The sequence below is a fragment of the Mesoplodon bidens genome, assembly GCF_964165515.1.
Source record: "Mesoplodon bidens genome assembly, chromosome: 5".
In the NCBI taxonomy this organism is placed as follows: Eukaryota; Metazoa; Chordata; class Mammalia; order Artiodactyla; family Ziphiidae; genus Mesoplodon; species Mesoplodon bidens.
In genome coordinates this window covers 131,062,801-131,089,120 of record NC_138161.1, presented here as the reverse complement: position 1 = coordinate 131,089,120, position 26,320 = coordinate 131,062,801, and the positions used below count along the sequence as shown (strand labels likewise).

At 42.2% G+C, this 26,320-nt stretch overlaps 1 protein-coding gene across 1 annotated transcript in view; it reads right to left on the bottom strand.

The window, feature by feature from the left end:
* Positions 1-26,320, bottom strand: part of WWTR1 (WW domain containing transcription regulator 1) — a gene marked incomplete at its 5' end in the record, with an annotated part of 135,186 nt that overhangs the window by 42,519 nt on the left and 66,347 nt on the right. The window contains 1 exon segment of the mRNA XM_081234424.1: positions 10,671-10,807. Within this exon segment, the coding sequence (XP_081090550.1) occupies positions 10,671-10,807 (137 nt within the window).

Here is a 26,320-nt window from a genome sequence, read left to right as displayed (position 1 = left end):
AAAAGGACGAAAATAATATGGAATGAAATGCATGACATGTACTGGGAAGCAAACTTCAAATGAAACTTCCATTTATGGCTTAGTCAAAAACATATGGAGATGCAAGCTGAAAACCAGAGCTAGTGGGAAAGCTAGGTGCCTGGCTAAAAATACACTTTTTGTGGCAACCTTAAATCATTTTTTTGTAAAAGAAAGTAGCAGCCCAAACAAATCCTCCCCAACACACACAGTAGACCTGCAGACAATTACTTACTTAGTTCAATGAAAGTAAACCAGGTCAAAATTGTATTTTTTTAAAGGAATTCTCATACTTTCCTAACAAATTAACATTCCGAAGAAACTGGAAAAAATGAGGGAATTAAGGAAGGCACAAAAATTTATGTACAAGAATATTTACTGCAATATCACTTATAATAATAAAAAATAGAACCAATCTATATGTCCCTCAATAAAAGAACTGGTTAAATAAATTATGGTAGAGTCACACAATGGCATATTGTACAGTCATTAACATGATGTAATGGTGTATAGAAAGAAATATGCCCAAATCCATTCATAACTTAAATACATGTATAAACTAAACAATGAGAATCTAGTTTGTACCTATCAGAATTATAAAGACTAAAATGTTTGATAATGAACATATTGGCCAGAGTAAGAATAATATTGGCCAGGGAGAAAGAAACACTTTAATACACTGTTGGCAGGAGTGTAACTTGGTGTAACGTTTTTGGAGGGAAGTGGAACATCTATTACAACTTTAAATGGACATAACATTTGACCCAGGAATTCCACCTCTGCAAAATTATCTATACATAAACAGCATACAGCACAAGGATTTACATACAGGGACGCACATTGTGGCATTGTTTAATAATAGCAAACAATCAGCAAAGAACCTAAATATCCAGCCTAGGGGACCGGTTGAATAATTACGGTTCATCAGTAGAATGGAATATTATTTACTGCTAAAAAAGAATAAATACATCTATAAGTGCTAATTTAGGAAGCTCTCTAAGATATGTTAAGTTTTAAAAAGGCACATACATCCAACCACACGTATGTATGTAGAGTATTTCTGGAATACAGATGGCCCTCTGTGTCTGCGGGTTCCACATCCACGGATGCAACCAACTGTGGATACAAACTGAATCTGCAGAAGCGGAACCACGGATACGAACGGCAGACTGCACTGCGCCATTTTATGCAAGGGACTTGAGCATCCTCAGATTTTGGATTTTCCCCCGTGGTAACCAGGGGAAGAGGGAAGACTGTACTGAGGAAGCTGGTAGTAGTGGTTTCCCTGGGAAGAAGAGAAGGGTGGGGGGTCCTGGTGTGAAGGAGACTTACTTCTCTTGAATGCTCTTTAGGACTGTTTGAATATTTCACCATGTTTGTGTTACTTTTCCAATAAAAACAGCTAATCAAAAAATATCTATTGAAACAGAAAGATGCTCATGATACATTAAGTGAAAAAAGCAGGCTACAAAAAAGAACGTAGAGGATTCTCCAACCTCTTTTGTTTACATTTGTATTGAAAAAAGACAAATAGGAGACAATGTTAGTGTGATTTTGAATGGTCAGATTACAGTGTTTTTTATTTTCTCATTTTTTGCTGATCAGTATTGTCTACAATGACCAAGTAGTAATTATATAACATGGGAGGAAAATAACATTCTTGAATCTTGCTGCCTCAAATATGTTTTCGAATCTTAATTTTTCCTGCATTTTGTTTTTTTTAAAAAAACCAGGGAGATGGCTGATCTTCCTCTCTTCAGTGCACTTAATGAGAAAAGACCATGAAGGCTTTTGTTTTCCTGGCTTCTCTTATGGTATTATTTTGCTGACTTCATCACAGAGAATTATCCAGAGTCAAGCGTGGCAGAACAGCTGTTCCTGACCACCAGCAACTGCAAAACACCCCGGGAATAAATTTAGACTTCCAGAAAGGAAGAAGAAATCAATCTTGCAGTTGATACAGGGTGGGGGAGGTGATGATCAGGTGGGGACAACATCACCAGGGGCCCCAAAGAGGAGATCAAAGAAAAGTGTCCAAATGTCACTCAACACTTATCAATTTGGAACAAGTGGCTGAATGACAAGCCATCCCAGAATCCCTCTGCCTAAAACTATAACTGGGCAACATTCTCTCCACAGCAAGGAAGTTCCTAGGGACAAACTACTGGAAGTCAGCCAGCAGATAGTACTAAAACTGTCCCAATTATTTTTAAAACTCTCGAAACAGAGGCCCGCAGCTTAGTGAAGAGATTAGACTCCATTAAAAATAAATAAGTAAATGAAGGTCGTGCCCACAAAGAAGGGACTAAGGAAAAGCTTGACCTGACCTTTACCTCTTTCCTAAGAGACTCTGTGCTTCTTTGGGGTATGGGGTGCCCCTCCAGAATTTTTCAGGGCTTTAAGCTTGCAGAGGCCTGATTCTTTGGTCAGCTCTCAGCTAGCAAAGTTCAAGATGGGCTTATACACTGACCCTATGAATTTAGACAACACACTTCAATAATCTAGATGCCAAACTGCAACGTCTCCCCTAGTTTTTGAAGTTTACTTGGTATGACTGGGGTCTGGAAAGTGGCTTCAGCATTCCTATACCCAAAGCTCATGTGTGCACTGACACCAAGTGCCAAAGTGACAAATGCCAATGTCACCATAAATGTCTATTTCAGGCAAAAATCACAGTTAAAAGTTGGTGAAATAAGTCAGACAGAGAAAGATAAGTATTATATGTTATCACTTATACGTGGAATCTACAAAATAAAACAAATGAATGTATATAACAAAACAGAAACAGGACTCGCAGATACAGAGAACAAACAGTGGGGAGAGGGAAGTGGGTACGGGCAAGATAGGGGTAGGGGATTAAAAGGTACAAACGACTATGTATACAATATATAAGCAACAAAGATGTACTGTACAACACAGGGAATAGAGCCAATATTTTAAAATAACTATAAATGGAGTATAATCTTTAAAAATTGTGAATAACTATGCTGTACACCTGAAACTTAGACAATATTATACATCAACTACACCTCAATTTAAAAAAAAGAAGTTGGTGAGCACACTCGGTGTTCTTTTCAGGTAACTCAAGTTAAAGACTGGATCTCTGAGTGTGTTTTTGCCAGTTGTTCTGATGGCAGTTTCCAATCTCTGTGCTAAGGCACAGAGTTCCATGGCTGTTCCTGCCCTTGGCTGGTGACCAGAGGTATCTGAGCACTTGAAAACAGGGCCCATTCCTAGACTCCACCCTACATGGTCTGAGACAGGATTTCGCAGGGGTGGGGTCTAGGCAGTATTTCTCCCAGCAGCTGCCCATGACTGTTCTTTGGGGAGCAATCAGGCTCCAACTGGACTCTGAAGATGTATGTGTAACAAATGTCCCAAGGAATCTGACCTGTGCTAGACCTGGGCCTCCACTTGAAGAGACACGGATCTTAGAGACCAGGGAATGACTTGTTTGCCACAGGTAGACACGGCTGCAGAAGCTTTACGATTCATGGTTCTGTCTCTATTGCACACCGGGGTCTAGAGCCTTCTTCCCTACACCCCATCCTCCTCTCCCACCATAAAAAGCTCAAGACACCAACCAAATGGTTCTCCTTTTTTTTTTTTTCTTTTGGCTATTATAAAATGAATATCACCATATTACAGAGAAAATTAAGGGGATCACCCCCAATTCAAAAGCCTTACTATAATCACTATGAACATCTAAAAGTACATAATTGATTTACTCAATACATTTATTCTGCTAAGTGGTGCACCTGTGATGCACTTGGCCATGGGCTAGAAATACACAGGTGGAGCGCATTGTCTTGTGGGAAAAGAAAATCTAAACAGTCTTTTTTAAAAAACAAAATTATAATCATAGTATAAACAATTTTGCCTGCTTTATCAAATCAGACTGATATAATAAAGTTTTCCATGTGCCATATAGTCCTATAACTATTATTAGTTACAAATATAGTTATTTTCATATTGCACGCATTTAATGCGGGGGAAGCATCTTTGTATAGTTTTCCAAAGTGTTCATCTAGCAACTACTTGGGAATGTAATTTACCTTGGGGGATATTTTCTTTGGAAAATTTTGGCATCAAACATTTTTCATGGCTCTTAAAACTTCTTATCAAAGAGGAGATTTGCTACCTAAATTTCTAAATTTTGTGTAATAAAATCTATAAGTCTTCATCACGTAATCTTAATGCATATGCAGATGAACGAATACTGATATAGATGAGAGATTCAAGAAAACACAAGGTTCATTTCTTTATCGACTATTACGTACCACTTTATTGCACAAGAAGAATTGAATCAGTTGGCTTAATTATTTGTGTTTGGTCCCCATTTCACATAATCTTTAAAAACCTTAAAAGGTAGGAACTGTAATGAATCTCCTTTAGGAAACGCTGAAGAGTGGTCTTCAATAATGCCGACAGACTAACTTCTGACAATTGATGGATTCCTCTAAATCTCTCTAAGAAAATAATATTGATTTTCTACAGCATTTAGAAAACTGCTCTCTCATTTTTTAATCAAGAAAAAACAAAAAACATTGTAACCAGAACCTCTTCCCCTTTCCCTGTGCCCACCAGTCTTCCTTCCCTTCTGTAAAGACCCACTTCCCACCACAGCACTCTTACCAGCGCCCCATCACCGCCACCCTCCCCCTTAAGGATGGAGGTTTTTCAGTTGTCTTTGGGTTTGTATGTGTATGTGCTTGTGTGCGTTAGGCTAATTCATGCTGCGGAAACTGCAAAGTTCAAAAAGTAGTGAGAACATCAGAACTGGAAAAATCACAGTAGCCAGATGTGTCTGCCATAAACTCATGACATAAATTTGATTAGAAGAAAACTACTGGAAAAAGACAAAAATAAGATAGCCTAGGTATAAATCTAACTTTCAGCAAACTTTCAGGATACCTCTCTACATGCTTTCAGCAACACTAGGCTGCGGTGTCCCTTAGCTATTTTATTTGCTTTTGATAAAATGTCTTCAAGTGCCTTTGTACACTTCCTAGAGGGACAAAGGAGCCAACTTTGCAAACTGAGCAGAGACTAGATTTTCCATCTTGTCTTGAAAAGCACACCCTGCAAAAAAAAAAAAAAAAAAAAGCAAGCAAGCAAGCAAGAAAACCACACATGTGTTTACAATTTGAAATACAGATCAAGATAGACCTGGAGGACAGACTCTGGCCTGGTGGATGGCACATCTTCAAAGGGGGAGTGTGTGATATTTAAAAAATTCCTATAGCATTAAAAATACACTCTGGCTGCACTTTACCAGTGGTTTCTGAACTGGCTAGGGCTGGCAGTCTGGTGAAGTTGTTATACAGTCTTTATTTTTCCTGTCCTGTCTGGGAGGATACTGGCACCCCAGGTCAGGGCCTCCTTCCAACAAGGAGGTCCATTAATGTGTGACAGGAGGCCAGCACACCATGGTTGATGATCACTAGGGTTATCACCAAAAAAGGCAAAACTGCCTGTCACTTTCTCTCTGCAAAGACATTTTAAAATACGGGGAGATTTTAAGTTACTGTACGAGTTCAGTCCTTGTATGCTGAGAGATAGGAAGACCTTGACACCATCACACTTGCAGAGGGAGAAGGTTCTTCATATGGGGCTCGAAGTGAACCTGCCATTCCCAAACTGCCTCTGCTCATGAACGAGCCCGGGCTCGACCGTGTTTCTCACAGTCGCTGCCTGGGGTTCAAGATTAGTTTCGCAACGTGTAAGCAAAAGTGTCCAAAAGATCAAAGCTGCAGGAACTGAGGGTGGCTTTTCCTGAGGGAGAAGGAAGAGGATGGCTTTCTATCGCACACACCACAGGCTCTTCCTCTGGCTACACGGGCCAGAAAAGTGAGGAAAAAACAGGTTACTAGCTCATAATAATTGTTACAACAATGTATTTCTTGGGGAGCTTTCTCTATGCCAGGTACCAAGGCATGGAATACCTAAATACTCAAAACTTTTATGGGGAAGAGCCTATCATTATCACCATATTACAGATAAGGAAAAGGAGACCCAGGTTAGATAACAAACGACACTAGTAAATGTCTAACCCAAGAGAAACTCAGTTCTGACTCTGTCTTCCCATTAACCACTACACAAAGAGGTCCCTGCCCTCCACATCACCCGCATTACCGCCCTAACAACCTAACTGGTTTCCTTAGCAGGTTCCATTTGCCCCGAGCCCATTGTTTTATATATTATAATATGGCCTGTGTAGAGTCCTTTTTTTTTTTCCTGTTTGTTTCATTTTTTTCCCCTCCTTCAATAAAATTTAGTGGCTATTAAAAGTAATTAATCATACCAACAACCCACTTAAAGGATAGGAGATCCTCCCTGGTTTGTGTCATGAAAAAAAATCAACTTTCACACATATAGTAGTTTCCCCCCTTCACCGTGTTACATAACAGTGAGGATTTCAAACAAGTGGTCAGCCCCCAAGTGATATGGCCTCCACCCAGTGGTAATCTCTCCTCTTTGCTATCTAAAGTTCTCCAAAGCCTTCCTTTCTTCTTCCATTCACTGGGTATCTCTGGGGACTCAGACGCAAAGGGGACCAATCTGCTCAAACAGAATCAAATTGGATAAAACCGACAGACAGCCTGATTTGGTAAATACAAAAACAAAAATTTCAGTTAAAAATCAGACCAAGCTGGAGAGGGCTATTTGAAATAACCCCTTGAGAGTCTGTTTCGTTTTACTTCAGCATTTGAAAAGAGAGTGAGTTTAGATACACAGCCAATCTGCCATCCTACCAAGAGATAGATGCCTTTTCACCGGATTCTGAGGGAGCCTGACAAAAGTATGACAAAGTCACTCACAAAATGACTTTCACAAAGTCACTCACTCCAGGATGCCTTTGAGTGATGGATCTCTTCTCTCCCAATTAAAATATGGGTTGCCTTACAACCCACATTTCAGGAATAGAGCTACTGAAAAAATAAGATATCCACTGACAAGAAGTTTCTGGGCAGGGGGGACTGAAACATTTCCACCAGGGGGCGCTATCCTCACTGAAAGTAAAAAATACAGAGTTCCTAATTTAAAGCGCTTTGCACACTAACCAGCCTAAAATAAATATTTTTTTTGAGAGCTTTTAAGATGAACAATGAAATTGTCTTCAAATCTAACATTCTATAGTTAAGTAAAACATAAAACTTTGCTTTCCACAAAGAACAATGATGACATAACATTTCATTATGTGCCAGGCATGGATCTGTGCACTTTACTTATAAACTTATACAACCTCCTCACACTATAAATATAATCCTCATTTTACATATGGAGAAACTGAGGCACAATTAAGTGACTTAACAGTCACCAATAGGCAGAGCTGAGATTCAAAGTCTGACAGTCCGACTCCCAAGTCCATCACTAATACACAGAAAAACACGGAATCACAATATAAGGAGATTTATTGCTGAATGTGTTTTGCTATGTCACTGATTATATCATAGTTCCAGAAATACATAAAATTAGCTTATTACTAATTCTATCACCTGAAAGTAATGTGCATTGCATTTTGACATCATTTTCACTTGTACATAAATACCTATCAGTGAAGGGGACACATCACTTAAGTTCACTTATTTGTCAGATGTATGCCATTGAAAAGACCAAAATTCTATATTTAAGAAGAAGTAGGAGGAAGAGAAGGATCTTCTCTGGTTAAAAGGTAAAAAGAAAAAAAATGCAGTTGATGTAAAACTGACATAGAAGTTTTGAATCATATTCCAAATATTGACTTTATATATATATGTTTACATATATATGCTAATGTATGACGTAGGTATAATATATGTAAACACAGATGTACACCTATTATTTCTAAAATAATGAAAATAAAATACCACATACTAAACCTCAAAAGAAAAAAAGTAGATCTGCTCTTTCTATTTTAAAAGGTTGATAATTAAGAGTATAAACTACAGGCAGAGCTATAGCTTAAAATAAAATACTCTGAGTAAATCATTTATTATTAGGACCATATTGTGACTCTCTAAATTACCCCCAGTCTTTGGAGCTTACTTTGCATTCCCCGTTATATTTCAAAACTTGGGACACATCTGTGATTCTCGAGAGGCTAGCAACACATTTTGTAATGGGCAAATATTCAAATATTATTGGAAAAACCCCAGAATGTATGTCTTGAGAAATTTACTGCCCCGGTTTATTAAAAATCTGGAAAAAGGTATTTTATTCAGCCACAGGTAAACTAGTTTCAGACATTCAGATTACAATTTCTTTCGATAAACTTTACCAGCAATTGGGCTTTTAGTGTGTGGGGGGATGGGGAGGGCAGACTCACATGTGCCTTCAGTATTAAGCTTTTAGCACTCAAGGTCCTTCAGATTTAGTCCACTTCCTACTCGTTGTGCAATTTTGTAAAATTAAGGAAAGTACATGAAAGAGCACAAACAAGGATCTTCACTCTGATACTGGGTGCACTAACAACACACTAAACCCAAATACCCATCAGATGGAGGCTAGTTAAATAATTATAGCATATCAACATGTTGGACTACTGGGCAATTAAAAAAAAAATGAGGCAGCTTTGTGTATACGGATATAGAAGTAGGAAAAAAGCAAGGTGCAGGATGGGAGGGAGACACAAGAGGGAGGGCATATGGGGATATATGTATACATATAGCTGATTCACTTTGTTATACAGCAGAAACTAACACAACATTGTAAAGCAATTATACTCCAATAAAGATGTTAATAAATAAATAAATAAATATATTATGAGCAAAAAACAAAAAAAGGCAAGGTGCAGAACAGTGGGTATAACGTGCTAGCAATTTATGTGAAGAAACATACATGTAACTGGAAACTCTGATTGACTCCAGGCAGCATACAAGGGACTGAGGCATGGGTATCAGAGGAAGACTTACTTTTTGAACACCCCTTTGAAAAAAGTGTTTGAATGTTTTTAACCAGGTCCATGAAAGATCCTTTCCAATTATAATCGATTATAAAGTTAACATGAATAATTTAATAATCAGCTTTGAGAACTTTTAATAAAAAGGCTAAAGAAACCCTAGTCTAATGCTACCTAAAAATTAAATAAATTAATAAAAATTAAATGGCTAAAAAAACGAGTCTAATGCTACCTAATTTGTGGTTTCTTTGCTACACTCGCATCTGCTTGCTACTCGAGCTCTTATATACTGGGGACAAGTGACTCACGGGAAGCTTTGGTTTACCACTGCTCGTAGAAGCAGTGGCACCATTTTCCTTGACCTACCCTTTAGATACGAAACACAACAGAGGTTGTTCTGAGTCGTTTGCTTTTTGTATATACTTTACATATGCAAGCTTTAAAATGGTAGATCCAGACTTCCTGGAAGAAGGGACAATATATTTACTTGAATATACTGACTCAGGTCTCCTTGAGTCCATACTCACCATGGCTAAGCCACAGTTATAAAGGAAGGGTGTCCAGGAAACTGCTTCCATTTTTATCCTGTTCATTCCTGAAGATCCAACAGGAGATTCTTTTCATTCTCTAAAATTCTGTTATGTGTATAAAGCAGTATCTGGATATCTGATCTTCAATGGAAACATTACCTGAAAATGGCACCAGCTTTTTAAAAACTGCAAAGTTGGCCCTCTTATGTTTAGCCTTTGGGGGTGGGAGAGAATGACTAACAACAAAAGCTGATTGGTTCTGATGCAGGAGTGTGTTCATTCACATCTGATTCTCTCCAGTGGGCAGAATTGTATTTCTTCTGAAGTAAAGGCAATTAGCAGAAACGAATCTCAAGTTTAAAATCCCACTTATTCAAAATGAAGTGAAATGTGAGCCGTACTATCCTAGGGCAGGTGTGGGGAGAAGCCACCCGCAGATTACGTAAGGGTTGAATGCATTCCCCAACCTCAGTTCCAACTCTGGCTCTACTAGCCCACACGCTCGGACTTGGGAACGTTTCTGCATCTATAAAATGGGAATACTGTCCCTTCTTGTAGGGTTGTGGTGAGGACTGAATGAGATAAGGCAAGAAAACACCTAGTCTGGTGTTAATCACACATTGTTGGGGGGCGGGGCGGAGCAAAGAGATTTGAGGCCAGAACTGTACACTCTGGCGGTCTTCAGGGACCAGATTCACAGAAAGGGGCTAAGGGCCCTTCTTGCCTTGGTCTGGATGAAGACAGGAGGCCTAAGTGAGTTTTCAAAGAGCTTCAATAAATGCAACTGGAGGGGATGCTGGAGCTGTAGTGTAAACCCTGGTAGCAGTGTCATGAACTGTGTAGCCAAGAGGCCAAGAAAAGAAAGCAAGGGCACGGGCTTCCCTGGTGGCGCAGTGGTTGAGAGTCCGCCTGCCAATGCAGGGGACGCGGGTTCGTGCCCCGGTCCGGGAGGATCCCACATGCCTCGGAGTGTATAGGCCCATGAGCCATGGCCGCTGAGCCTGCGCGTCCAGAGCCTGTGCTCCGCAACGGGAGAGGCCACAACAGTGAGAGGCCCATGTACAGCAAAAAAAAAAAAAAAAAAAAGAAGAAGGCAAGGGCAGTGAAAGGGTAATGCAGCCGAGAGGGAGGAGAAGATACTATCTGGGCGCGTGAGTAGGCACTGAGGCAACCAGAGCTGCTTCTGAGCTCTAGAGGCCCTCGGTTGAATGCTTGTTTATCCAGCTTCGGTCAAAGCTTACCGAGATTCGGCTGAGACACGGCCATGGACCTCTGGGGCGCTGGTGTGGAAGTGGCAGCTGGGTGGAGGTTCATATGATTCAGGGGCTGATTCATCGCCTTCCTAGGGTCTTGCCATGTGGTGATTTTTTCTATGTGACTAAAAGAAGGAAAACAATTATCTCTTTCATTGTTAGCGTTATCAGTGTCATCAACACCAGTCACAACACAACAGTTAAATGATGCCGGCTCTTCTTCCCTTAGGATCTGCTAATACGAGGTTGACACATTGTTTGTTTTCAGCCAAGGTCAGGCTTGCCCACTTACCCTCCATTCAAGTTGGGCCACGTTGGGGAATTTGCAGGGGACTCTCTGAACATAAGTCCATGACTTAGCTGACCAGCTGCCCCTATGTGCAAACACCCTCTTAAGGATTTTCTGCCTTACCAGGGATGGACAAGCCCCAGCGTTCCTCCCCACGGCCCAAGGAGCCTACGTTCTCCAACGCCCTGTGCTCACTGCCATCCAAGCACTGGGATACCCCAGTGCAAACTCCTCTCCCAAAGCCGGACCCTGCGCTCCTGCCCACCAGCCCTCCCACACTCTCCCAGCTCATATAACTGACATAATGAGGATGGCTCCACCTGTCCTCAGCCAAAGACAGGGACCTTGAAACCAAACTCATAAACATCACATTGCTGAGCTCTTACAAAGGGTAAGACACTGTGAGGTCCACATAGGTCATACATAAACCCCCAAGAAGTTTATGTTCTACCATGCAAGGTACCAACTGTGTAGCTGGAGAACAGGATAGCAGGAAATAAGTGTAGGAAGTGCCAGATTATGGAGAAACCCAGATACTGAGGCATAAAGGTTTCTGAGGGAGGAGACGTGATTAGCCTTTTGGTCATGTACAGCTTCCAGGGTTTGTTATTACAACTTAATCTCAGAGAAACTAGCATGACATCAGCTTCTACCCAGACTTTCCAATGTGTCCTTAGAAAGATGGATGGGGGACTTCCCTGGTGGTCCAGTGGTTACAACTCTACGCTTCCACCGCAGGGGGCACGGGTTCGATCCCTGGTCGGGGGACTACGATCCCACATGCCTCGCGGAGCAACCAAAAAGAAAAAAAAAAAAAAAAAAAAGATGGATGGGACATCTAGCTTTGTCTGCCTCCCTCCAGACCACATCTTAAGTCACTTCTGGTGCCTTAAAGACCCTGTGCCACTCCATAAACTCTTTTTGAGAGTTTATTACATTTTTCTTTTAAAGATAAGCATATTCATTTGGTGCCACAATTCTTGTTTTATGAACTGTATCAGAGATCTTTCTGTATTTATCAAGGACAACGAACTTTGATAGCAGAAGCTGAATGTCAGTCCTTTGTCCCAATCCTTGTAACTAGGTTGTCTCTCCCAAACCAAAGGGCAATGTCAACCCCACACACTATAGACCTTTCTGGATCCACGTGAAAAGGAGAGAGATTGCTCCTTTCAAACACACCTTGCTTTTGAATAACAATGGCTTCCTTTGAACCCTTAGCTTAGGAAACCACTATTAGTATCATTAGGCTAAATCCTAAATCAGTGCAATCTCCTGCACTGGAGTTGTATTTATCTTTTATTTTGCTTCTGTTTCCTCACATCTGAATACTGCCACTGCTAAAATTCTTCTTCAGATTTCTTCATCCCAGACTGGAAGTTATTGCCATGGGTAGCTCATTCATTGCCTTGAGTGAAAACTTGGATGTTTTCCCAAGAAGGCCTTTAAAATGAGTATGATTTAAAAAAAAAAAAAAAAAAGTCAGCTTCCATAAAGGAGGCAAAATTAAGTTTAACTGTTGAGTTTCATACTATAGGAGCCATCAGTGGTCTTTAAAAAATAATCAAAAATAAACTGGGAGGAATAAAAATTAAAAACCAAGACGATTTTGTTAAGAAAAACACAAACGGGGCGGGGGGTGGGTAGGGGGCTGAACTACAGAGATGAAAGTCAATTACCTAAGCCTAAAGGAAGAAACAACAGTCTTAGTTACACCTTCAAGTTTAATAATTGTAATTCTGTTCAAAGCTTGCATAAAATCCTTTGTCAACTTTTGGTCTTGTGAAGACTCATAGCCAGCCTCAGGGGGTCTGTCACAGGCCTTCCAAGTGAGGAAACAATTGATGAGGATGTCAAAATTAAGTAAGCTCCCTTTAGCAAAGTAATTAGAGTTAAGAAACCCTTTGACTAACTATCCCTTCAGGACTCTTACTACTAAAACATGGTTTCCCAAGGTAGGCGCGTCCTACAGAAATACTTTCCACTGTGGTACCAGGAGGGGAAGTATCCTTCTCTCTTTCGTGAGCCTTTCTTAGAACCTCTGGCACCATGGATATTGATACTGTGGTAGAAGCAGCATGAGCGCAGCCCCGGTGAGACGCAGCGACATACACCGTACGGTGGAAGACATTTAAGGACGCTGCTGTGTACAGACGTTCAGCTATCTGTCAGTGGTCGGAATTATACAGGAACCGGAATGATGCATTCCCAAATGCCAGTCCCCCACCCTCCCCTCCCATTCTGAACAAGTGGGCTGGGATTCCCAAATCTGGGAGAGCAGAAAGGCCCGCACCCAAAGTGGTAGAGGAGCCCAGCTTGCCTGAGGACTGCCACCACGGCTGGCCAGCCTCCATCCCCTGGGACAGAGGTGAGGGCTTTCTGGGGGGACACTGGCCCTCATCCCGATAGATCCCACCCCAAAGATGCACACCTCAGCCGCGGCTTCAAGCCCCAGAACTCCCCCAGGACCGTGGGAGTCTCTGCAGCCCACCCTTCAAACTCCACACCCAGCCAACGCTTTTAAAGGAGTTTTGTTCCCAGCGGATTTGTTAATTAAAAGTGTCACTCACTGTATTCCCCAAAGACTTGAGTACAAGAGGGAGCCTTTCATACATGAGCAGTTCTCATTGCTCTGAAACAACTCTGAGAAGAAAGCCACTCCAACTCCCAGCCTCTGCACATCCATCGACCCCGCGGCAGCTTCGCTCTAAAGCTCAGTCTATGGGATGCCCAGGGTGGCTCCTGGTCTGAATGCCAACAGCAAGAGCACCGCTCACAAGAACTTAATCCACTGCTCATGATTTGATTTGAAAACTAAATTCTCTTATTGTTCAAATCACTGAGCTCCCCTCACCCCATTCCCAAACGTCGGATAAACCACCCGCTATTCCATACTGGTGTCTCATCTCTGCTCCTTCTCTGAGCTACTGAGTCACTTCCTTTCTTGTATTTCTCAGTGCAGCCTTACTGTTTGCCAGGACCCACAGTTTAGCTAGATTAATCCCCACTTCCCTACTACTCCCACCCCTCCCTGATGTCACTCCCTTAGAGTCCACTTCAAGAAAATGTCTAAGGGGAAAAAAAAATCGATAAAAAGAAAGAAAGGAAGGAAGGAGGGAGGGAGGGAGGCAAGGAAGGAAGAAAAAGTCTCTGCTATTTTAAAAGTCTAGTTTCTCTTAAAAATTTATAATTTATATATACTTACATATGTATATTCAATCTGCCTATTAGTGTGTATTCTATGATCATACATTCTATACAGTTTTCATATGAAAATGGAACCAAAAAAGAAAATAAATACCAAGTATTTATGGTGATATGTGCAAGTAATATGTTCACTGGAGCTTTTCTCCCCCTTATCTAAACTCTTCTGTACTTTCCAGTTTTTAACAGTGATAATGTATTGTTTTCATAACAAGTAAAAACAAAAACACTCATCAAGGTGCAAAAAGACAAAAAGGAAAATGATGCATGGATATGCAGGTCATAGGTACTAAAAAGTTATTGGAGATAAACTACAGATGGGGCTCCTATTTTTGAGTGGCCAAAGTACGATGGGAAATGGATTCAATTACATGGCCCCATGCTTTTTATAAAGAAAAATGAATGACAGTTTCTAAGAGAAAGAAAAACTCTTCTTGACACACACACACACACACACACACACACACACACACAATTTTCCTGGACTTAAAAAAATGTCTGGGGCTTCCCTGGTGGCGCAGTGGTTGAGAGTCCGCCTGCCGATGCAGGGGACACGGGTTCGTGCCCCGGTCCGGGAAGATCCCACATGCCGCGGAGTGGCTGGGCCCGTGAGCCATGGCTGCTGAGCCTGCGTGTCCGGAGCCTGTGCTCCGCAACGGGAGAGGCCACAGCAGTGAGAGGCCCGCGTACCGCAAAACAAAACAAAAAAAGTCTGCAAGGGTTTCACATGGAGGCCTGGGGTGGTGTGCAGTGGAAATGGTACCTGAAAGAAAGATAATCAGGCCCCCTCTTCCTTTGGGGGCCCCTTTGACCACTACTTCGCATACTGCCTTTCTTCACAGTCTCATAAAGGACAAACCTCCAACCACATCAGGGTCTGTGATGCCCAGGTCGGCAAAGAGCCTCAGCTCTGAGGACCTGCATTTTGCCCAGGGGCAACAAAGGTCAGCATTTCTCTGAGAAGATATTTGGCTGGAAATGGTAGCTTATGGAAAACTGTGCTGTGTTAAATAATTTTTCCTTCTAGAATTAATGTGTTCTTCAATAAAGACACAAGTTGAGAAAGTCATTTTATGTATTAGGAAAATTCTATGTTGGGGGTTAGAATGTCATGGAAATCAGTGGGGAGGGGGCAGCATTACCACCCTCTCCTATCAGCCTGGCCCCTCCCATCAGCCTCCAGGGGATTGTTAATTTAGCTCCCATTTCCACCCTTCCAGGCCCCTGCATGACCTTTCACCTTGATGAGGGCAATGGCCTCCAGGCTTCTCCTCCAGTCTCTCAGGTTTTCCTCTTGCCCTCCATCCCTTCCCCACCCTCTCTATCTGACAATCCCTTCTTTTTTTTTTTTTTTTTTTTTTTTTTTTTTGCGGTACGCAGGCCTCTCACTGTTGTGGCCTCTCCCACTGCGGAGCACAGGCTCCGGACGTGCAGGCTCAGCGGCCATGGCTCACGGGCCCAGCCACTCCGCGGCATGTGGGATCTTCCCGGACCGGGGCACGAACCCGTATCCCCTGCATCGGCAGGAGGACTCTCAACCACGGCGCCACCAGGGAAGCCCTGACAATCCCTTCTTTAACCCACCTCCGAGTCATCCCAAGGACAGCTGGGATCCAAGTCACCCCTGGATCCTTAGTCCGCCCCCCCGGCCATTGACAGCCTACTGGGAGACAGCATGAGGCACTATGGCCTCTGGAAAGACCACAGGCTTGGAGTCACACATACCTGAGTTTTCATGTAGCTCTGACCCTGTGTGACCTACATGGACAAGCCATTTAACCCATCCTAGTCTCAGCACCCATATCCGTGAGACGGGTAAAAAAGCCAACAAATGCTCCGGTTCCTTCTTGCAAGGGTGAAAAAGGTCTGCTCTAGGAAACCTGTAACCGCCAAAGTCACCTGCCAATTTCATGACCAGTTCACTGGGCTTCCCCTGCTCACTTCCTCAGCAAATAAATCCACAGAAGGCAGCTCCAGCCCCCAGCCCAAGGGTGGCAACCTCTGGTTCAAGTTTATTCAACAAGTGTGGATTGTGTATCTATTGTGCACGTGCACTTGGTAGGCATAAAAATGAAAAGCATTTTGTAAATATAAAATCCTGACTGGCAGCAGAACCATGAAAGGCAAAGATAAAATCTTATCTGTAAAAATAGAATCCACCGACTTCTTATAGCCCAGGAAAAGGCCTGGTGTTTTTGGACGAATTGACCCTCCAGTTCATGACCTATTACACTCACTTTATGGAAGGAAGCCACACAACAAAGACTTTCTGAAATAGAGAAGGCCTATGCAATACATTTTGTATTGCTGGAAGCATACAAAGATATAAAAATAGGAATGATTATAAGTGCTTAATTTTGCAAGAATTTAGAGTTCGTAGCAACATAATAAGCTGCTTGCTCATTTCTATGGGCAAAGATTTCATTTCCAAATATAAGTGTTTGGCCTTTTTACTCCTCCTCCTCTCTTAATATATTAGAGTTTCACATTAGTTAGTGTCAGAAATTACTCAGGGTTCCCTACACTCAACAGAGCTATTAGGGCAGGACTCAGAAGCAGCGTCCTCTTTTCTACCACCTGGGCCCAGCTAGGTGGTTAAAGAGAACCACACCAAAGCGATGGGAACTTAAAGGCAACCTGGGGTCATAAAACCAAGGTTGACTGGCTCAAAACTCAGTTCACACTCAGTGCTGCTGGGCTTCATCCCCTGGCCAATCCCAGTTTCTCTTTAACCTCTCCCTTCATTCTTTCTTGTTTGGGGGGTTGTAAATGTTTCTCTTCCAATGGAACATAAGCTCTTTCGGTGATAGATAGGACCCTAGGGGCGGAGCAAGGTGTCCTGCACATTGTAGGCACTTGAAAAACAATACTCCTGCAACCCCCCATAATATTCACAAGACCAGTCGAGGGCAAAAGTAAATTATCTTATTTTTAAAAATCAGACATTAAAAATTTTTTTGACTTACTAGGCCGATTCACCACCCTCTTAATGTTCTAACAAAAGTATATATACGCTGAAGATTATGTGCTTAAAAACTGCTAACTGCAATAGCTTTGCAGCTTGCTTGTTGTGAACCAGTTCAATTAAACTCATCAGTGTTAAAAATGAAAACTGACACAGATTTGCATGAGGTTGGTAATTTCCCAGACAGGGCTTGCCAAGTAAACTGGAACCACTGTCAGCAGACAACAAACACTAGGTCAATGTTTAATCCTATACCAGATGGCAAGAAGACTTGCCCAAGGCTCACATTAAAGTTTTGAAAATTTTCCGCAATTAGAATTAAAATACAAACACTAAAAGCTGGTTTACTTTTATATTGTATTTCAGGGATAAATGCTGCCTGTGTTTCAATCACATTAAACATGTAGGCAGTGTGCTCTGATTTAAATTTCAAGACCTAGGAAATGACACGTCATATCTTACTCAGACCTTGCATTTCTCTGAGTGGCGCCTTTTGTTGTGCTTTGCTTTCTGCCAGTGATACTTAGCTCTTCCGACTGACACCAGAGGTGGGTCTTAACCACAAGAACAAAGACAGCTGGAATACACACTTACTAACTCTCCCAGCCCCAGAGGCACACTCTTTCTCAGTTCCTCTGGTGTCAGCAAACCCAGAGAGAAGTGGGAGCCCCACGGCAGTGGTAGCTCAAAGCCCACGTTTAAACTGGCAACCCGATCTGATTAGTAGCCATGAGTAAATGGTTCCCCTCTGAGTTTAACCCTATCAGCCCAGCTGGTTAATGGGAATTTGGCTTCTGAATACATTGACAATCGGAAATAAAGTGCTGGCTCTCCACCTGGCTGCACAGATCCATAGCTCATGTTCTCTTTTCTTTCTAAAGCCACCACTCTCCCTCCCAAGTTACCATCCTTCTTACTGTCACCCCAACTGATGATTCTTTGTCCCAAAGCAGCTTTCATAGCCCTACAATTAGTTACAACTCTAATTCTGTTCTGCCCAAATCCTAAACCTCACCACCTCTTGCTAGTCCGATTCATAAGAATAGAAGATACAAAGAGGTCAAAGTCAGGCTGCAAATGTACCTAGAGGACACATCCATTAGCAAAACGTTCATATCGTTCACAGATTAAGTCCTAAAGCTATACAGAAGGACTCTCTCATGTCGTACAATAAAGGTGACTGTTCACACGGCAGAAGTGCGTTGGCTGAGAAAGTTCATCCTTCTTTGAAACCACAAGTAATTTATAGTTAAAAGGTTCCGGTCAGATTTTCACTTCGGCAGCTCATCAAACATAGCTGTAGTCTGTGACACAGGACTAATAACTCATATGTAAGTAGGGGATGTTTTAGGATCCTCTCATAAAAGATGATACCAGACCAGAAGCATTATTTTGGTGCACGCTTCCGGTCTCTACCATTCACTGGCCAATTCAAAAAATTTCAGAGTTCTCTGGAATTCCGAATGAATGGCAGGGATTGTATTTTTAATCCTCGACTTCCATCCCAGCAGTGCCAAGAAGTCTCTACTTGATGAAATCAGCAGCAGTAGGAGCCGCAGCAGTGTGAAAGGTCGGCGGGCACTTCCGCCGCGGCCAGCTGTGGGCATCTATCTACGTGAATCCTTTCCACAGAGCATCACCAGCTTTTCTGCAAGTTCATTCCTGAACCTGCTCCGTCCGGGCAGAAGCTGAGTCAGGCAGAGCTGCTGTCAGCCCCGAAGTGCAGAGTGAGCCCACGTGACGCTGTAATATACGTAGTTCCTTCCTGCAGGGGTTTATTTACCAGCGTTTTGTCCCTGGGGCGGGAAAGTAGGGGACACTATGAATACACCACTTCTGGAGAAAGCCTCTTTGGGAAGCGGGTGACTCATGGACACAGCCCCAAGGTGTGACTCACTGACCTCGCCTCGGAGGTTGACCTATTGTGTGAGGCACCCCGTCATCCCCGCGGAGGTCTCCGACGCCACCCGACCGGGTCAAAGCTGACTTGGTCTCTGCAAACTGGGCCAGCTCTTGCTTCACCTCATTTTTCCTATTCCCAAAAAAAGCAAGAAGAAAAAGGACTGCGTTTCTGTTTGCTGGTTTGCCTTTGGCCAAGCACCCGATTAAAGAACTTCGGCTGTATTGCAATTGTATTATCAACGCTTAGCCTATTTTTTCGCTTTTCATGTGAGGACCAATAATGATATTAAAAGATTTATAAATCACGTTGTTTCTTGTGTTGAAACCGAACAACAATGTAAGAGTTTATTTTACCGCTCTTTATTATTTTATTATTTCCAGGTATCAAGTATAAAATATGTACTTGGTACCTCTTTTCCCACTTTTTCCTTTTTCACAAACAAAAATACGGGATGGGAATGAGGAGAAGTGAAGATGAGGTTCCTAGTGAATGGCAAATTCTAGAATTATCAAAGGAAGTGAAAGGCACTCATCCGTTCATTCAGTTCGTTCGACAAGATGCATTTACACTGGCACTGTATCTTCCATGAGGATTCAGTTCCAAAATCAGTTTTGGCAGATGTGGAGTGTGGTGAAAATTACCACTGAGAATCCTTTAAATGGCCCATAATGTACAGTCTGCTAAGCTTTGTGTATATTATAAGGTCTTTCCATAAGTCCAACACAGATGGATCCTTCCAGAGTTAGGACATGGTACTGTTTCTACAGCCAAGCTCCAGATGAAGTGATGCTGTCCTCAAATACTTATGTTGGGATTTGGTAGGTATGGAGAGTTGAATTCATGCCACTTAAATAGGCATATGGTCCTGAATGCCTGCAGTGTCCTTTCCTCTGGGATGGACGGAACAGAAGATGATCTAGCGTGGGCCCTAGGAGCTGGCAATCAGGTGGGTAGTGGCAATGAAATAAAGGGTGGTGTGGAGGTTAACAGAGCACAGCCTCTATTTTTATTGTTATTATAAATGGTCCAGAGCCTGACATTCTGTCTTGATAGCTGCATGTTAGATACGCTCCCCATATCAGCTGCATCTGACATCTGGGAAGCAGCTTTAATCTCGCGATCAGTATTTTAAAGAATTTTTTTTAAACCACCGAGCTCCTTTAAGTGCTCAAATACTTTGAAAGTTGTTTTTCCAGGCTTTCTGTGCCCAACACGTGTTTCAACGTGCTGTTTTTCCAGTTGTTTTAAATGGCACATTGACACACAGCTTGTTCTAATGGGGCCAAATGAACTAAATGTCACTTGCCCAAAGAAACAGGGCAAAACCTCCTAAAAACCAAAAATTCTTTTGGGTTAGTCTAGTTTCTCCTCTATTCATGTGGGGGGAGTCAATTCCTTTTTGTTGGTTTGTGGGGTTTTTTTAATTCTGGGAAGAGGGTGAACCACCCTGGGCTCTGGGTGTCAGTCACTTTCTGCACATGTTTGAAAGACAGGACACATGGAACTAGAGAAAAGACTGGCAAGAACCCCAACCCCAGTCTGGAGAAAGCCTGGAGGTGCTTTTCACAGCCCGCATCTCATTTCGCAAGAAACGATTTGGAGGATGGAAGACTAAAGAAGGGGGGTTGAGTTAGGCTTCCCAGGCAGAGAGGGGAGAGGGACACTGCAGGCCCTGAAGATAATCACCGGGCAACACTGCTTATGTTTCCTGTAAACTCAGCCCACAATGTCTCTTTACATGTATTTCTTGGCATCTCTGGTTGAAAGCATCACCCAAATGAGGCAGTACTGCAGTAGCTTTGAACTTTGCCTCTGCAATTAACCAGTTAAGAGACCACTGAAACTTTACTTAGCGTCTCCAAGCCTCAGTTTCCTCCACTGTAAAACAGGCATCCTTTCATGAGGTTGTTTTGAATATTTCATCCAAAAACAAAAGTAAAACACCCACCCGTGAGTGCCAGACACACATGACACTCTATAAATATTAATTCTTCTTCTTTCTCCCATGAAAATGTATCCCAACTTTTTACAAAGATCTGGGGAATTCAAATGCAAAAAAAAAATCAGCAAACACCCTAGGGTACAATGAACCCAAGAAAATGGGGGAAAATAAGAGTGGACATCCATTCACTGCAAAACCTACAGATTTATTTGATTTCACATAGAGTAGCTAGTTAATAATTGATCTAGAGACAAAAACATTCTCAAAACACAAAAGAACTAGCAAACCACCAGCCTCAGTGGCTCCTTCACTACCACCCCTCCTCCCACCCTGCATTCTAATAATAACAACTCTCAGATCCAGTGTAAGAAAAGGCCAAAGCTGAGATTCCTCTAGTGCCCTCATTAGGCACTTTTAGCGGTGATGAGCATCCCGTGTCAGCACAAGGCTTTCAGCCTCATGTATACAGTAGAAAGGATTTCAGCTTGAAGTGAAAAGCAAAAGACTGAATACTAGAAAAAGAGTATCTTAATGGCTTTCCATCCTTCCTAACAGAAATGTTCACGAAGTTTTACACTAATTTAGTTTTTTAATCACTTACAGGGTGACAAGAGTTCACCCCCATAGCTCACCCCAAAATGTAGGGGTACAGATTAGGTACAGAAACGCATGAAGACTTGAAGTTTCTGTGACTCAACAAAATGGAAAACAAATTTAGCCTAAAAAGTACTATAGTTTTATACAAAGCATGTTAATGCAAACTCCAGAGAGAGTTAGCTTTGTACCCACAGGTGGATGTTATTAAAAATATACTATGGCTTTAATCTTTTGTATTTAACAAAGAACAGAAATATGGATCTGTTTCCATTTTTTATGACTTATTTCCCCATCCAAACCCCACTGTTCTTCACTAAAGTGGCTGGTATTAATTCTTATATTAAAAAACATCTATTTCTGTGTATGTAATTTTAATTTTGATAAGACTTTAAACTTATAGGAAACTTGTAAGAATATACAAGGTACTGTCACCTACTGATTCACCAACTATCATATTTTTTTCAAAGTTAGTTCTGACTGAAAAGTAGCACTAGAATGATCACCTGTTTTGATATGATCCCTTAGTAATACTTTGGCGGGTCACTTTTCTAACTTTGAAAAGAGGTGAATTTTATTATATAACCTATGAAAGTTATCGAAAGATAGGGGGAAAAAGGCTAAGATATCTGAATAACCAAATTAAGAAACAGAGTGACACCAAGTTTGTTAATATCTAAACAAAAGCAATAAAAATTTGGCAATAATGATGACCCTTAATATCCTTTCAGGGAAGGGGAAAACAGACCCCACCCAAGAGGAGGGAACCCCAAGCAGAAGATTCCTTTATTTTTGGAGCTACTGATGGCCATGCCACAGTGTGACAGAAATCAAACATCTATATATCTGAACAGACGAGGGCTGAACAGCTTCTTCACTGTGCCTTTTTACTTAACTGGCAGGGAAATCTTTCAGACTGGGAGGGAGCCACCTTACTTCGGTTCGTTTATTCATTCAATCTCCAAATAAGTTTTCTTAGAAGTGGAGGAAACATGTGTGAACAGCGTTTGAATTCTCAGCCAAATGTCCTTCCAATATCTGGAAGGAATGTTCTACTTGTACAGACATCAATTTTGAAGAAAAAGCTGTAAATATATCAACACCCGCCACATCAACCCTCTGCAGAATGTGTGATTTAAACAAAATAAAGAACACAGCTTCAGGAAAATAGCTTTAAAAATGCTCACCCAAGAACCCACAGCCTCACGAAGGGTCACACTTTCATATTACTAAACTTAACTCGGTAACCTCTTTCTGGAGAGTAGTTTGTCAGCACATTACAAAACCCTTTAAAAAGCTTTGAACCAGAAACTCCACCTCCACAAAGCTTATACCAAGGACACGGTCAGAGAGATGTGGCAGAGATGGCCAGCTGCTTCTGAATATCTGCTCTCCCTCTCTTCTGGGTGCTAAGTGTGGCCAAGAGACTAAGTTCTAGACGCTAAACAGAGTGCTGTGTGAAATTCTGGGGAAGTTCTTTAAATGGAAGGGATACATAAGCTTTTCTGCTTTCCACCCTTCTTTCTTCCAGCTTGGAATGTGGACGTGATGGCCAGAGCTACAGCAGCCCTCTTAAATCACGAGGAATGAAAGCCGCTCATTAAGAACAACAAAGTAGAAAAAGACAAGTACCTGTGCAGCCATCACATCAGCCCTTGATCACCTTACCTGAACATTAGAGATAAATAAATAATCTCATTTCACGTCCCTGTTAATCATAAACATAATTCCAAACCAATACAACAAGTATGCGAAATGTATGTGCAGGGATGTCCATTGCAGTTTTGTTTATATCTTAAATGTGTCAGATGGTTAAATAAATTATGGTTCAGCCAGACAATGGAAGACTGAACAGACATTAAAAATGACACAGATCTAGGGCTTCCCTGGCGGTCCAGTGGTTAGGAGTCCGAGCTTCCACTGCAGGGGGCGCGGGTTCGATCCCTGGTCGGGAAACTAAGATCCTACAGGCTGTGCAGCCAAAAAAATAAAAAATAAAAAAAATAAATGACACAGATCTATATTTGTTAAACTGGAAAGATGTTCACAATATATTGCTAAGTGAACATGATCCTATTTTGGTTAATATACATACATATGAATAAGGGGAAAGCAGGTTTCATTCATATCTTTAGATTTTTTGATACTTCCTCCATTTTGTACAATAAGCATTATTTCTCAATCAGAAAAAAGGAGAGAAAGAATGAGAAAAGCTATCCTCCCCCACTCCAAGTAAACTCACTTCCTGCTTAAAAAATAATGTTGCATTCCACTTTTGAACCTAAAACTGCTAATTACAGCCTCCGAGAATAATTCCACAGCTAGAGTGTAGGGTTGAACATCTGTGAGTCCCTCAACTGTGAGCTGGAAAAGGCACCACCATAATACCCCTCTGAGTGCTTAGCCTAAAGGTGCTGTGAACCACGGAGGGGCACAAGGGGGCCGGGGGGTGGGGGGAGCAGTAGAAGGAAGGGATAAAGAGGATCAAGGGAAATTCTATAATTAAGCAATATTTCATGGCTGCCTCTGGCAACTGTTTGAGCGAGGTGGGGGGACCCTGAACGAGGCGTCAACAGACGGAGCAGCTCTGTCCTCGGACAGATCAAGCAGGGCCTGTCATCCCGAGCACTGTCTACACTTCACGGGACAATCTGGGGCATCTTATATCCAGCACCTGTCAGCTTTGGAGACTCCCAGCTGCGGTGCTGTTACTCCTGTCATCTGCCTAATCCAGAAGGGAGAGGCGTTTACTGTCTCTCAAAAGATTAGGTTGAAACTAGCTTTGATTCTTCTTATGAAAGAGAATGCATGCCTCATGTCACTGTGTCTGTTTTCTTCTCATCCCTCCTGACTTTTTTCTTTTCTTATTAAAGGAATAAACCTACCCTTGCAGCTGTATTTTTCATTTTTTAACCCCACGTTAATTATATAGTCGCTCCAAATAACGGTTTAAATTTAGTCTGATGACCAACCACAGGGCTCTTTCTCCTCCGGCTCTGAGGCACATCCTGCCTTCAGCCCTGCTACGCAGTTCCCACTGACTTGCAGAGGAACTGTGTGTAAAGAATGAAGCAGGATAAAGATCGTAATAATGGTCAGAGGAAATGGTATGGAATATTTTCTCTACAGGATGTGTTTAGATTTTTCCTTCCCATGAGACTTTTTTTTAAAGGGTGTTGAACTTGAAGGAGACTTTAAATAAGCTTTCAAGTTCTCAGTAGTTCCAATATTGGATTGAGTATGGAAGACCCACAGCAGATAATCAAAAACTACTCATGGAATAAATGACTAAAAAAAGGAAGGAAGGAAAGCATTTAATGAGTTTCCTTTAACAAATCATTTTGCTTCTCACTGTCTGTATCAAATGAATCTTACGCATATCTTATATATCCTTACGTATCAAGTGCTCAGAAAACTCAGCCAGGAATATGTGTTCTTTACTGGTCCCTGGAAGGAGATGAAATCTAGAGGATGCTGCAGCATCCTCTAAAACAAATGAAATCACTCTCAGTTCATTCTTGTTTGATTCAGCAAGGTAGTCAACTGAACCACCACTGAGTGCCACCCACCATGGACCCTGAAAGTGCACCGCCTCGGGCATATAGCAGACACTTAATAAATAAATGCTTTTTGTTGTTGTTGTTATTTGGCCGTGCCATGTGGCTTGTGGGATCTCAGCTCCCCGGCCAGGGATTGAACCTGGGCTACAGCAGTGAAAGCGCTGAATCCTAACCACTAGACCACCAGGGAATTCCCAATAAATAAATGTTTGTCAAATGAATGAATAAGTGAACAAACGAATGAATGAAGTGGCACTAATATTCATTAGTAATGACAGTCATGATAATAATGATTCATTATTAGTCATACATCATAATATTCACAATAATGATGGCAATAATAATGTCTGAGAGCAACAGCTGGCATGTATATAGCAATTTATAGCTTCAAAAATTATCTTAATTTGGGCTTCCCTGGTGGCGCAGTGGTTGAGAGTCCGCCTGCCGATGCAGGGGACACGGGTTCGTGCCCCGGTCCAGGAAGATCCCACATGCCGCGGAGCTGCTGGGCCCGTGGGCCATGGCTGCTGAGCCTGCGCGTCCGGAGCCTGTGCCGCAACGGGAGAGGCCACAGCAGTGAGAGGCCCGCTTACCGCAAAAAAAAAAAAAATCTTAATTTGATCCTCACACAGCAGATTTACTAACTTCCACTTTTAAGATCCAGAAACTGAGTTGGGAAAACTTAAATGGCTTAGAAAATTTCCTGAGGTTCTATGTGACCCAGCAGAGAGCCCAATCTTGCTCTCAGAGTCACATCTGGGGCATTTTTCCATGACATGATACTGCCTTGTGAACCCAAAGAGGTGACGCAAATAACCTGGACCCTTAGGAAGGAAGGAAAAGAGGGTATGGATAATTGGTGCTGCTGATACTCTGCCTTAGTCCTGGAACAACAGCTCCCTACAAGCTCAATCCTTCGGAGGAAAGGACCCCACAACATTGATACCCCACCCCGCCCCCCATCCTGCTTCAATAACACACCACCATCCCTCCTCATCCCTCCTGAAGCCCTTGAGTCATGGAGCGTGTACACTTGCCTGCAAGGTTGACCTTTTAACTGGCCTGGGTTTTGTTGTTGTTGTTGTTGTTGTTTTTGCGGTACGCGGGCCTCTCACTGTTGTGGCCTCTCCCGTTGCGGAGCACAGGCTCCGGACGCGCAGGCTCAGAGGCCATGGCTCACG